Source organism: Manduca sexta, chromosome 19, assembly GCF_014839805.1.
Source record: "Manduca sexta isolate Smith_Timp_Sample1 chromosome 19, JHU_Msex_v1.0, whole genome shotgun sequence".
Lineage (NCBI taxonomy): Eukaryota > Metazoa > Arthropoda > Insecta > Lepidoptera > Sphingidae > Manduca > Manduca sexta.
Genome location: NC_051133.1, coordinates 12,915,559 through 12,930,113, shown reverse-complemented (window position 1 = coordinate 12,930,113; position 14,555 = coordinate 12,915,559). Strand labels below are relative to the sequence as shown.

Sequence of the window (14,555 nt, the reverse complement as noted above, 5' to 3'; positions counted from 1 at the left end):
AGGTATTTTGTTGTCATATAAAAAGAAAACGTTTTAAGGCGGCTATATACATTGCGACACGATGGTCACACAAATTTGTAAGCTGTGAATAAGGCTTGTTCCTATAAGATTTTTGCTACCTTAAATTTTTGCATATGGCAAATATTCAGATATAAATGTTTGTAAATTTTCTAAATGACAACCAATGACAACTAATGACAAACATTACAATTTACAAGTGGCATTTAGTTTGCTTAAGAAAAGCATTTTACACCTAAATCCATAAGATAATTTTAAAATTTATAACTAATAACTATTTAATATAAAACCTAAACGCCTATCGCGGTATTGTCTTATCGTACCTCTCATTGCGACAGTGAATTACTAGTTTTCAAACAAATAACTTCCAAAGTATCTAGCTAAACAGCAAAGATGGGTGAACGCAAAGGGCAGAACCTTTACTATCCCCCCGACTACGACCCTAAGGTCGGGGGGCTGAATAAGTTCCTGGGCACCCACGCTCTCAGGGAACGTGCCAGGAAGCTTCACATGGGTATCTTGATCATCCGGTTTGAAATGCCATACAACATTTGGTGTGATGGATGCAACAACCACATCGGCATGGGGGTGAGATATAATGCAGAGAAGAAGAAAGTGGGAATGTATTATAGTACACCAGTGTACCAGTTCCGTATGAAATGCCACTTGTGTGACAATCACTTTGAGATCAAGACGGATCCCGGGGTAAGTGTTCTTCATGAATATATATGCTCAATACTCACATATAGTATTTATATTATGGGTATTAGAAATTGAATTGGCTATAAGTTTTCACAACAAAATACCCAAAATGTTTATTTATGTTGATACAAAACATTTTTGTCTTTTTTCTATTTACCAGTAGCTGTGTAAAGGTGTTGGATTTGAATTACAAATACATTTAAATTATTCTAAATGTTGTTTTTCATATTCAATTATACTTAACTGAGCTATCTCGGCCAATTAGGAAAAGGTATTCCAAAATCATTTATCATTTCTATTATAAGGATTTAATTTATAATATATAGATAGCCTGGCCAAAAATATAAAAATCCTCACCATGTTATGGTAAAATATAGAGTTAGTTTTTGGTAAGAAAAATGTTAGCTTTAAAACGAAAACACAAAAGTAGTTCCCCCAAAGCAGGTTTTTTATTTTGCTGGTGAGGTATATTATTTTCCCAAAAAGTATTTTAGTAGTATAAAAGTAAAATTCACATTAAAAATTAATTTGTTAACATTTTCAATTCATTATAGAATTTAGACTATGTCATCGTATCAGGGGCTAGGAGACAAGAGAACAGGTGGGACCCAACAGAGAATGGACAAATTGTCCCAGAAACAAAAGAGACCCAGATGAGGCTGTTTGATGATGCTATGTTCAAGTTGGAACATAAGAAGGGAGATGAAGATGGTGCTAAATTAGATAAACCACGGCTTGGAAGGCTTGTGGGCAGGAATGAGACTGTCTGGAAGGATGATTATGAAGCTAACTGCTCCTTGAGAAGGAATTTTAGAGTGAGTATCAAAGAACACTGAAATATTGGCATTTGAAATTTTTAAATGATTTGACCTATGTTTTGATTATGATTATAATTTAGGAATTGATACTTTCTGGTAATGATTAAATTTTTTTTATTAACTAATAATAAAATGGTCTATAAGATTGTGCAATGGTAAAAAGTATATCTTTAAACTATCAAAATTTTCTGTACCTTTGTGTACAATGTTATGTTATTGATTATTTAACAGTTATTATATAATTCACAGAAAAGACGAAAAGAACTAGAAGAAGCTGCAGTGAGTGATGGTTTACTCTTGGCCAAATCCTCCCTTGACATTAATCTACTGCCAGAAACAGAGGAAGACAGAAACATGGCAACACTCCTCTCACTCAGGCCATCATCCAGCATAGAAGAGAAGCAGAAGCATACAAGAAACACTATCCTAAACAGTCCTGCATTACCAAGCTCTGCAGGACTCATCACAAGTTTTGGAGGTCTCAAAAAAGAAGAACAGTTCAAAAGCACCCAGTTAACAAGGAATTCATTAGGTATACTGATTAAAAAGACTAAAGTGGCAGATGATAAAGCAGCAAAAATAGAGACAGTAACTAGATTTGAGTCAATAGTTCCAAAAGAAAAGACAGGGATAGTTGAAATGCAGAATGAGAAAGAAAGATATGAGAAACTAGGGTGTAATGTTAAAGATGATGATAAAACCATTGATAGAGTTAAGAGTGAAGAAAAAATTGCACATGTCATTAAAAATGATGAAATTAGTACTGACAATAAAATTGATTCTAAAGCTGTAAATACTATCAAAAATGATGATTCACCAGAGAGTAAAAATAATGTTGAAATGGTAAAAGATATTGGAACACATCAAGTTACTGGAATTAAGTTATTATGTGATTATAGTTCTAGTGGAGAAGGGTCAGATTGAGCTAATAATCGTAATATGGATTTTTACGAATAAATAGATGTCTGAAGCCAAAAGTTGAGTGTGATTAACAGGGGAATGAACATGAAATGTGAATTATATAACATTGTAGTTATAAGATCATACTATTGTATATGAAGTAGTATACAATTTCCAATAAAGGAATGGCAAAATTAATTTTCTGGATTTTTTTAGTTTTTATGGAAATTAATTCCAGATCAGCATCTAATCCTATCCAGCTAAAACTGTTTATTGTGATAAAACTACCCTGTCACTTAGTCTCAGGTTCGAAACCCAGGTCAGAATATTGAGTTTTTCTTATGCATCAGCCTGGAATTTTTCCCGATAAATGTAAGCTCACCTCTTATACGTAGGACTTAACATAGCTAGCTTAATGAGTGTGTGTAATACCTCTGCCAACCCCTAAAAAAGGAAAAAGGCATGACGCTACGTAACATACTTTTAGGGAGTTATAACAAACTTGACTTTGGTCATCTATACTAATAATTTGGATATTTTTGTTTTCAAAGGCACTATCTTAGTCAATAAGGTATGTTAGGAAAACAATTTAATAAAACAACACACTGAATAATAACTTTTATTTTCATCATTTATAAAACATCTATAGTACTGGTTAACACGCTTCGATGTAAGCATAATACCCTCATGTTATGGTGATTTAAGCCTTTGTATTATGATAAATGTAATTATTCCACTGTTTATATGATGTTGGAATAATTAAATTATTTCTCCCGTGATTTGTGCATAGTTTTTATTGGATTCCCCCTAAATGTTTCTCAATTCCAATATTGATAATCGATTAAAATATCGATTTCAAAATATTATTAAAAAATAGATAGTCGATTATTTATGGATACAAATAATATAGTGATCAATTACATTTAACATTTTTTTTCTACTAATGCTGATACTCACATTTCTAAAATATCGATATAAATTTATTTACGAAGCAAATAATAGACATGTAAGACAGATCTACCACTAATACAATACAAGTAAGATTAACAAAGTACAGCTAACATACATACATTCAAAAATATATTTTACCTTTTCCATAACTATCTTACGGAAAAGACAATATCAGACAATCATGGAAACAGACATTTAGTTTCATAATATTAGTTAAATTTGATAATATGACACCCTAGTTTCTACAAAATATGAAAATGTTACTCTGCATACCTATAACATAAAATTCCTTTTTCAAAATCGTAAAGTTCATCATTCGTTCACAATAAATGTCAATAGCCTTTTATCCGTAACCTCATTTTGTAAAGGCGGGAAATTTTCCGATTACAAATCGTAGTTTATTACAAATTTATTTATGTCCACAAAGCATTCTGTTGATGTTTTTATTTTATTGTAAGTGTATTCCGTCTTCTCTATACTTATCATACATCTGTTATAAATCCATAGATTGTCACTTCTGAATTGCCTTTATTTGATGTTGACATTAATTTATCAATACTTATTATAGCATAAAACTAATCTACAGCTCTGATTTGTTGACTAGATGGTTAAAACTTCTATGAATATTGTTTTCTACGAACATAGAACTAATCAAATGGGAAGCATTATTCCTATTGGATTTAAAGTTTGGAGTTACTATTTAAATAAAATAATATAGGAACAAGTAGATAGAATCATTAAATATAATATATTGTTGTTTTATATACTTACCATTTCTCAGTATAGCAAGTTAGAGATTTTGACTACGTACTAATGGATCAAAATAGATATAAGGTTCCTCAATAACAAATCAATTATAATAATACCGACTCGTAATTATCTGTCGTATTTATAATCGTACTAGCCAGTTAGGTTAGCTAACTGGCTAGTACGATTCTCGGGCGACGTTTTTTTCTATTAAATCTATTTTCACCGATATACAATCACAAATGATAGAAAATACTCGTAGTCCTTTAATAAATCATATTGACTTGGCAATATGTCATAGTTAGGATTAAGTTATAAAAGTGTGCGTACAACTTTTGGCATTGTATCACTTCTAAAGAATATTTTTTTCGCTAATTGCAGAAGCCTAATGAACTCAACATAGCAAATTTATCTTTAAAAAATATAATAGATAGTTAATATTTTTTCTTTAGAAATCGATAGGTTGCTATGTCGTAGTTAATAATAATATATCAAATTAAAATATGAAGATGCATACAACCGTGTATGAAATACATGACTAACATAGTCGACATACATAATATACCTAACGATTTAACAACAATTACATTCATTACGCATCCAGAATACTGATCGCTCCATTGACAGTTTAAAAGATAACAAATCAAAATGGCCACCAACAAACATAACATTCAAATGTCAAAAAGCCCGCCAAAACGTGAAATCAGTCTTAATTTATGTTTGATGTACAAATTATTGTACGATATTAAAAATAAAGCCCTTGTTACAACATAATGTGGGTAGCGTTATATGTGGCCATAGTTTTAGTTTACTGTTCGACGGGACATCGTTTGTCCTCGAGCGCCAGTATGAGTGCACACTCGATCTTCGCCTGCAGCCACTTCAATACCTCGGGGTCTGGCACCTCTATTACCTTCTCGTCAGTAGAAAAATAGTTAACCATCTCGTCCTGAAATGTTAGAGTCAAAGTCTTAGTCTAGAAAATTATCCTGAATAAAAATTATTAAATATAGTCAATAGTACCTAACAACTAAGTTGTAGCACTACCCAATGTATTAAAATTGAATGGGTCTCGAGACCTTTCCCACATCACCCAGGTCCCAAACTCTAAATGAATAAAGGATTATACGTCATAATTGTTTGGGCACGAGTTATCAACCCGCGACATCTCATCACCGCTAATTCTAAAACAATACGTCCATATCGAATTATATTAACAATGTTAATGGAATACTGACCTGTTTGATGCTGAGCACTAACTTGTGTCCGTCCACAGTGGGGGGTCCGAGTAGGTCATCCAGCTGGACCACCCAGTCTACGTGCCAGGAACCGCTTGTTCCACCCGCTCGCACCATGTAGATTCGCCTGGAAATATTTCGAATTATATAAATAGTAAATGAAGAGGTCTTTGTAACTTTATTTAGGAATAAGGAGGAGGTAGTGTAATCTGTAGAGTCTGTGCTTGTAAGGTGTTTTACCTAATGTAATGTACATACTCTAGACAATGTGAGGGTCTGAAATAAAATCTTATGTGTGTTTCTATGTTAATCAACGCATCACAATAAAATCATCAGTAGAAAAGTGATCGTCAAATCAGAAAGGTTACTGAGAAATCTATCTATTGTAAAACGCGCGATGTTACCAAATGTGGTAGGTAGAAATTACTTGTAGATGATTAGTTTGCGAGCTTAACTATGATAAAGTAATAGAATGACGTACTGTGTGGAGAGCAGGATGGTGGGCGTGGCGGGCGGCGAGAGGTGCGCGTGCGCGAGGTACTCGTCGGGCGCGGGCGCGCGCGCGCCGCGCACCGCCCGCAGCAGCTGCACGCCCAGCGCCGCGTGCTGCGAGTACGCGCGCACGCCCTGCACACCACACATATCGAGATGACACACTTTTAGTGATATACACAGACTTGCGAAGACTTTGACAGTGATGGAGACAACGCTCTACATACCCGCAACTAACAGATTATCTCGTTATACAAGTAATTGTTTTCTTAATTTAAAAATATATACCTGAGGTGCCAATCAATAGGAGTACTGATTTTGAAATTTGCTTAAGGAGATATGAAAGTAACAAGAACACTGTATAGAATAATAAATAAACCTTGATTTATGTTACCTGTAGTGTAGAGGTGTGTCGGGGCAGGCGCACGCGCGCGACTATTCGTCCTCCGCTGCGGTCGCAACACGACCGCAGCGCGTGCGCCGCGCTCGAGTACCACACCTGCCGCGACAGAGACGCGCGGGTCGCCTCGCGACACACGTCTGGACACACGACACATCAGATTATAATGCTTTTATAAGGCTTTACTGACTAAAATTCTAACCCGCCCTCATCTTTTAAAACTTATTATCGACAGAGTGCATCTTAATTATTCAAGTTGTGAAGCTTAACATGTTCCTTGTAATAGGTACTAATTTCCACAATTTCAGATTTAAACATATGACGAAAAGTGAAATATGCTCAGGAAATATGGGAATATAAATTGTCCTTTGCAGCTACATTTCAATGACTAGAATTTAAAGTATCATAGTCTATGATTCTATGAACTTCACCATCGTCATCAGCCATCGACATAAAGTCCACTACTGAATATCGGCCCCCCTTAAAGATTACCAGATGGACCTGTCGAAAGCAGCCTCCATCCAGCTTGTTATTTATAGACTTATAAGCAAAATAAAACGAAATGCAAGGGAGTGATTTGTTTTATTATTAAAAGTATTGCTAATTTCTGATAGAAAATTGTTGCTTACAATTACTACTACCAATAATTTATAATTACTAGAATTGTTCGCGAATTATTTCGCTGACCGATATCCTACAGGGCATAAAATAGATTCTAATAGACTACAAACATGGTTGGTTTTTCAAAGTCAATTTTGTCAAATTTAGCATCAATTTAGACACCCAGGTGTCAAAAATATCTTCACAATATGATAAGAATTTAGTGTTTAAAGTAATAAATCTAACAAGTGTCATGCATTTGAATCATTTCAATAAATATAAACATGCATACTTACTCTGAACTATAGCACTGTCGTCGTCTGTCGGGTCGCACGGGAGATAAAACAAGACAAAAATACACTGACATCAATCCTGAAGGCAGTTGCAACGTTACTATCGGTTTCTATCAAATATTACACATTTACCAAAATTATATAAAAAAATAAACCAATCTTGTCATTCTTAAAACTTTCTTTTGTTGTTGCAACTCTCGTTTTTGTATGAATGCATGAGATATTGTTTTCGTGCCCTCAGAATGATTAGAATAAAAGATATTGATTCATTCACTACAATAAGAAGTGAACAATTTGTAAACATTGAAAGTATTCACTGAATAGATGACACGATGAGTTACCGAGCAAATGTTATAATGAAAATAATATAGACTACACGAAGAGCTCAGTACAGTGTTATGTTGTACTTTTTTACTTTTCTCATTAGATGGGCTTGATTATTTTATACTTTTGTATTGATCAAAAAGACCGTGTCTCGACACATAGTTTAATAAATTCTAAATCATGAGATTACTTTTGGTAAAGTAAATCCACTGCATTATTATTTTGCTCTTGTTCCAAGCCATGAAGGATAGCACATTCTAGCAATGTGATTTTATTATTTTGTTGATTTTACCTATAATGAGCGACCCACCGTAGCAACAAGGAAGTTAATGTCATATTATAATTCCAATAAGATGAAAATACGAAAGACGAATGATTTCAATCACCATGCATATATACCATATTATACTAGTAACTACACACTTAGAAGTTGTATGAAGAAGTAAATATAATAAGTGTTACCGAAGGCGGGCGTCGCGACGAGCGCCGCCAGCGCGAGCGCCGCACTCGCCGCGCTGTTGGCGCTCGACACCACCCACGGGGGCAGGTCGTTGCTCACCACGGGAGACTCCACTGTCGACAGACTCATTTATAAGTACAAGGCGAACACCACGATTTATTTTTGTGTTATATTTTGTAAACATTTGATATAAAGGTCACAGGTGGAAGAGATTAACAAAGTCGCCATTAAAATAAAAAATAAATAAAAATGCTTTATTCATCACGTAGGCGAACATAGTTGCACTTATGATAAGTCAAGGTACATGAGAATATTCAATTATTACTTAATTAGATTAGCTTATATAAACAAAATACAATAAAAATAAATGAAAAATATACTTAGTAAACAAAGCCAGCTCGGGCTGGCAGGGAAGAAATAAAATTATGTATGTATGTATTTTTAAATAAGCAATAAGGGAGAAACGCGTCGCGATCCTCACCGGTGAGGACAATAAAAGCCCTAACCTAGCTAACCTACCAGCCTTTCACTAACTACCTAAGCGATGACTACCCGAAGAAGAAAGGCAGAAAGAAACTCCGGGCTTTATTTTTTGTCATCAATTGTCTATTCATTTATAATATTGTTATTAAATATATATATATTTTTTAATAAGTCTTTTCTATACAAAGTCTGATTAATTATATAAGCTAATACACGCACATCACCGTAAAATTGCGGAGAAAATCCACATAAAAGTATTTAGCAATAACTAAAACTAACGAAAAAAAACAATAATACTAAAAAATTATAAAAACTATGAAACAGTCAGTGTACAGCGTGCATACGCCTACATTTACAAACATAATATTTTCATTTCATATTTTGTCGCAGATCTTGGTCAATATAATTAAGATTATAAATTTTAAGGCTGGTGCAACAAAATGATCGGTCGGTCGTCTATTATACATTGATAATTCAATGAGTCAATATAAAAGTATAATGTCAAAATTGTAGAAGGGTACACATGAGACGTTTATGTAGTTAATTTATAATATTGGCGTTAACATAGGGTTGGACAGGGTGTGCAGGACTGTTTTTCCAAACCGTCTGATCATCGAGGTAATCCTTTACATTATAATACCCCTTTGACATTAATTCGCGCTTAACATGACACTTAAATTTGTAGCCGGGCAGATTGGTTTATTTCCAAGGAGGGGATTTTATTATAGAATTTGATACAATTCGCTAGATAAGATTTATTTGTTTTACAGAGCCGGAAATTTGGAACAACTAGTTTATTCTTATTTCTAGTGTTCAAACAGTGCAAGTCACTGTTTTTCATAAAAGTACCTAGGTTCTTACGGACATACATAATATTTTGAAAAATGTATTCAGCTGGCAAAGTCAGTATATTCACCTCCTTAAACAGTTCTCTAAGGGAATCGCGAGACCGAAGGTTATAAATTGCACGAATCACTCTTTTTCTGTAAAATAAAAATGGTCTGCAGATCTACTGCAGTACCCCACAGAAGAATGCAATAAGACATAATGCTGTGGAAGTAAGCGAAATATACTAACCTTGCCGTAGCCACATCAGTTAAATATCTGATCTTCCTAATAGCAAAGACTGCAGAACTCAATTTACTCGAAATTCTTTGAATGTGGGGTCCCCATTGTAATTTCCTATCGATAGAAACCCCAAGGAAGACTGTAGAGGGTACTAATTCTAGTTTATTCCCGTCTAAATCAATATCAGTTCCATTAATCTTGTTCAGTAACGAGAATCGAACACATTTAGTTTTGCTGCATTTAATAGAAGATTATTGGCAGAAAACCAGTCAGAAATCAATTTAAATACTTTATTTGGCTCTACAAAATTTCCTTCCCTTCTATTTAGTTTAAATATTAGTGAAGTGTCGTCAGCGAATAATACAACTTCAGCCATTTTGTTAATAATGTACGGTAGATCATTAATATAAACTAAAACAGAAATGGTCCCAAAATTGAACCCTGGGGACCCCAATCCCAACTGTGGACCCTGCAGAGGAAACGTTGTTGATAAAAACTTTTTGTTTCCGACCCGATAAATATGAAGATATTAGTTTAAGCCCCACTCCCTGATGCCGTAATAGTGGAGCTTTAAAATGAGGGTTCCATGATCAACGCAATCGAACGCCTTGGAAGATCACAAAATACCCCTAAAGCATCCTGCGATCCCTCCCAGGCATCCAACACAGCTTTAACTAATGCACGTCCTGCATCTTGCGTGGACCTACCCTTTGTAAAACCGAATTGCCTGTCATGTAGAATCTCATTTTTATTAAAGAACACCAGCATTTGATTAAGCATTAACTTTTCGAATATTTTACTTAAAGCTGGTAAAATAGAAATAGGCCTATAATTGGAGGGGGTGTTGGAGCAACCAGTTTTAAAAATTGGTACTACTTTACTTATCTTCATAAGATCAGGGAATATGCCGTCTCTTATGCAGCAATTAAAAATATCAGAAAGGATTGGGGCGATGCTAACTATCACTGACTGCAACGCTTTAACAGACAAACCCCAAAGATCTTCAGTACTCTTCATGTTTAAGCTCCTGAATACTTTTATAACATCATAATGAGTAACACATTCAAATTCGAAATTTGGAATTGATAAATCTAAATATTGTTTTAAGAATGACTCAGCTGCCTCTGGTGAGGATGGCAGACATTTTGTCGTCTCAAATGGTATGTTATTGAAAAACTTTTCGAAGTAATTAGCCACAGAATTATTGTCTGAAACTAGTTCGTCATTAATGTTTAATACAATCTTGTCATTACACTTAGTTTTGCCAGTTTCAGTATTAATTATTCTCCAAGTTGTTTTAATTTTATTATCCGATTTTTTTATATTTCTACTAATATAAGCAGCTTTGGCATACCTACATACACTTTTAAAAATTTTAGAGTATGTTCTTACATAATTAGTAAATTTGACATCAGGTGTAAAGGACCTTCTGTCATATAATTCGTATAGAACATCTCTACTACGCCTAATACCTTTGGTTGCCCAAGCACTGAAAGATATTTTTATTTTTAGTGTTACTGATTTTACACTACATGTTTTATTGAATACATTTGTCACACTATTTAATAATGTTTCAAACATATTATTTGGGTTGTCCGAGTCGCAAGTCAGCATAGGCAGCACGGAATTAAGTTTTGTGCTAAATTTCTGCAAAATTACGTAGGGATAGTGGTCTAAATTTAATAATGTTTTTACTTCTTTGTTTTACACAATTAAGTTTGACCATTTGACAAGTATGGTCTGAGCGAACACCGCTTAATAATTCATTATAGTCAATTTTAAAATTTGAGATAACATTATCAATACACGTGGCCGAAGTTGTAGTTAGTCTAGTTGGCTCGAGAAAGTGACAGTTAAGATTAAATGATTGGAGCAAAGTCAAAATAAACTTTTGTCTGTTGTATCTATCAGTAAATCTATATTAAAGTCTCCGCAGACTAAAAATCTTACTATGCATCTTAAGTTTTTTTAGAATATCCTCCATTTTAGAGATAAAAGCTAATATGTTGGATGAAGGAGGCCTATATACACACAACAACACACACACATTATAATTTCTCTTCTTTTCATAGTTTTCAACTTTGTTACCAATTCCTTATCCGAAGATAGACGGACAAGTCAAATACCGCAAAACTATAGTACGAAATTTCTAGAATATACGTGTTTTTAGCCTTGATTTAATAATTCTAAATAATGCACTTATTATTTAATAGACTACCTCTATGATGTAAATACAGATCTAACGACACCATTTTAAAATTATATTCTATTTTTTACGGTATAAACTGTCATGTCGCAATAAAGCTCTCACCAGTCCGCCGCCTTGGTGTTTGCATTCTGGGAAGGTCTTCGAACATAGCTGATGTCCTAGTTTCAGAGCACGAACAAAGCCCCATCAATGAGGCAGCCGCATGGCCCAGCCGGCTTGATACCTCCATGGACTTACGGCTTTGGATTGTACCCTGTGATAGGAATTTAAAAAAAATATTAGGATGAAATAAAAATTAGACTACGCAAACATTTACACTTTTAAAGAAACATATGCATACCGTTACTGACGAAAATATTATTGTGCTGAAAGCCACAATAAAACCTGTTTTTTTTCTTTTCTCTTAAATGTAATGAATATAATTTAGAAACATAATTATTTGCGAAAAAGAGAGCAAAGAATAATTTACCAAATGTGGCTCATAATATTGCTGATGCGTAATGGGACTGTTGGTGCAGAAGTGAGTGGCCTTCGCGTATGGGTTGCCGAGGATGCTCATCCCCAGCACCAGCACGTGAAATTGTTGGATCAGTTGAATCCAGTAGTGGCACCGCGCCGTTTCCAGCAATGCTGGGCCAGTGATCGACGCGTTTCGAAGCTCCAGGTATGTCATCCTAGAAAAAGTTTATCTTGAGATGGTCAAATTAAAGTAGGGTTTGAAGTTTGAACTAGAGAACATGGCAAAGGAATAAGCTGGCCAAGTTACCAGTAGTGATTACAATTAACGCACTTTTTTATTTGTTATTATTTAATAAAAAAGAAAGAATCTTCATAACTTACCTAAAGACAACATCCTTCATATCACAAAGCGACGTACCCCACGAATTGAACAAGTACTCCAACAGGTCGCTGTTAAACAACTTAGGCCGGTTCTCTTTCTTGGTTCCAAACATTATCCTGGTCGGACTACTTACATTCTCCACCAAATATCCTCGTGAAGACAAACTTAGCACCAACTTTAGAGGAGACAAGTGAATATATTCAAAAACAACATTTTTCTGGCAAGGGTTTTGACTTTTCATGGCTATCACTGGCATCGGCATATATACTAGAGCGAGATCAGCTCTAAGCCTCACGGCTGGCTTCTCTTCAATCTTCCAATGATTTAGAATATCGAATATGTGGTTCACGAACCCACGATCCAAACTGAGACAATACTCTTGAACGAGAACTTTAAGGTACTTATAAACATCTTGGTTTAAGGAAGGCCGGTGTTGTTTTAACGCGACGATTTCAAAACAGGGCTTTACTTCATTCGATTTCAAGTTGGGAGGAAGTGGCGCCGGGTACAACACACTCGGGAACACCGCTTCGTGCAACTGGTTGTCTATTTGGAACCTCTGCAGCTTCATGTGCAGGAATGTTTGTGTGTCTGACTTTCTTATTTGCAGCCAGACACCTGGGTTATAGGTCCGGCGTAGTTCCGCATAAAACGGTTTCGTCATCTGCATCTTTTCTAAGTCCATGTGAATGTATTCTTTGAGAGCACACTTTTTCTGATCGGTCTGGTATTTGTCTTCAGTCCACGCGGTCAGATCTGGGGATAGCTGCTTCCATTTATGGTTGACGTACACTTCCCACCGAGGTAGGGAATCTGTGATACTTGCATAAGCCAGTTCTTTAACTCCCGCGCCGGATTGCACACAGACAGACATGTTAACACTGGACATTGACAAATAAACTTCGTAATTACTCCTTTCAGAGGTGATTCGCAGTTTATATTGATAAGCTATCCTTTCATCTTGAGCTAACACAAAGACTCTCTGGTATCCGTCCATATACGAAGCCCAATACACGATGACTTTGTCCTTCCTCATTTTCTTGGTTTTTGTAACAGCCTCTGGTAGTTCAGAGCTGTCTGAGTCATCACTGCTGGATGAGCAAGGCTCTGGGGACTTTGGAGTCAGTCGTTTGAGGGTTGAGGACAATTTGGATGTGACGCTGCTTGTAGCAACAAGAGTTGTGTGTTTCACTGAATGGAAACTAACCTTCTCTTCGCCGTGACTGAAAAGAATATTAGAATTTAATACAATAGGTACTTTCAAACGTAGTCCAATCACATGAGAGTGTATAAAATATTTAAGGAACACATAAATATATCGTGTGCCCCGTACCGTCTGAAACCGCTTCCAAAATATTAAAAACACTCACCCATCGTGCCAAAAATCAGCGACATAACCTTTGCCCTTGTTGTTGTAAATATTCCACATGAGTTTGCGATCCTTAGCGGGATCGTCCCAAGTGTAGAGCATCGACTGATATGGGCTGAGTAGAGCCACCTGACCGGAGTCCGCCTGGGTGATATAATGTTGTGAATAATTTTAAGGATATTTTTAAAAAATATCCTATCCAACGGTAATGATTAAATTGTTTAAAGAAATCAGCTATTAGCTGAATCTTATTTAAGTCTAGATACTCAGGACACAAGCTCAATACTGTCATACTCACTTGATGTAATTTGAGGAAGAGATCATCGCACAGGTTGTCAATGCGTACGGGGGCGTCTCCCACGTTGTATGGCTTGAAGGTGATGGTGAATGGACGGTCAGTCCCACCAGTGACTTCCACGCAAATTGCGGACTAGAAAGAAAATTGCTTATAGTAATATGATCGTGGTACTTTCGACTTATACTGTTTCCGTGTGTAATAGTAATCTGTAAGTTCTGTTAGTGAAAAAATATTCAATAAGTAGTTCCAGATAAAGCGTATTTAAAAAAATACTTCAACTTTGCCTTTACTGTATGGCAAGTCGAAGTATTCGTTTAAAGATGTTACACCTTCTTGTTTATAAT

General features: G+C 35.3%; 2 protein-coding genes across 2 annotated transcripts in view; one reads left to right on the top strand and one right to left on the bottom strand.

Annotated features, from left to right (window-relative positions):
- The first annotated feature begins 190 nt into the window (after nucleotides 1-190).
- Nucleotides 191-2,645, top strand: LOC115445915 (coiled-coil domain-containing protein 130 homolog). Its single transcript, XM_030172417.2, has 3 exons — nucleotides 191-723; nucleotides 1,275-1,535; nucleotides 1,788-2,645. The coding sequence occupies exons 1-3, from the start codon at nucleotides 412-414 to the stop codon at nucleotides 2,460-2,462; spliced, it is 1,248 nt and encodes a 415-aa protein (XP_030028277.1). The 5' UTR covers nucleotides 191-411; the 3' UTR covers nucleotides 2,463-2,645.
- Nucleotides 2,646-3,044: 399 nt separating this feature from the next.
- LOC115445914 (vacuolar protein sorting-associated protein 13A) overlaps nucleotides 3,045-14,555 on the bottom strand; it is a 46,912-nt gene continuing 35,401 nt past the window's right edge. Inside the window, exons 45-55 of the mRNA XM_030172416.2 lie at nucleotides 14,212-14,343; nucleotides 13,915-14,057; nucleotides 12,544-13,767; nucleotides 12,173-12,377; nucleotides 11,806-11,956; nucleotides 7,946-8,056; nucleotides 7,163-7,186; nucleotides 6,261-6,406; nucleotides 5,856-6,001; nucleotides 5,375-5,501; nucleotides 3,045-5,085 (exon numbers count right to left, since the gene is read on the bottom strand). Of these exons, the coding sequence (XP_030028276.2) occupies nucleotides 4,945-5,085; nucleotides 5,375-5,501; nucleotides 5,856-6,001; nucleotides 6,261-6,406; nucleotides 7,163-7,186; nucleotides 7,946-8,056; nucleotides 11,806-11,956; nucleotides 12,173-12,377; nucleotides 12,544-13,767; nucleotides 13,915-14,057; nucleotides 14,212-14,343 (2,550 nt within the window). The 3' untranslated portion in view covers nucleotides 3,045-4,944. The remainder of the gene's footprint in view (nucleotides 5,086-5,374; nucleotides 5,502-5,855; nucleotides 6,002-6,260; nucleotides 6,407-7,162; nucleotides 7,187-7,945; nucleotides 8,057-11,805; nucleotides 11,957-12,172; nucleotides 12,378-12,543; nucleotides 13,768-13,914; nucleotides 14,058-14,211; nucleotides 14,344-14,555) is intronic.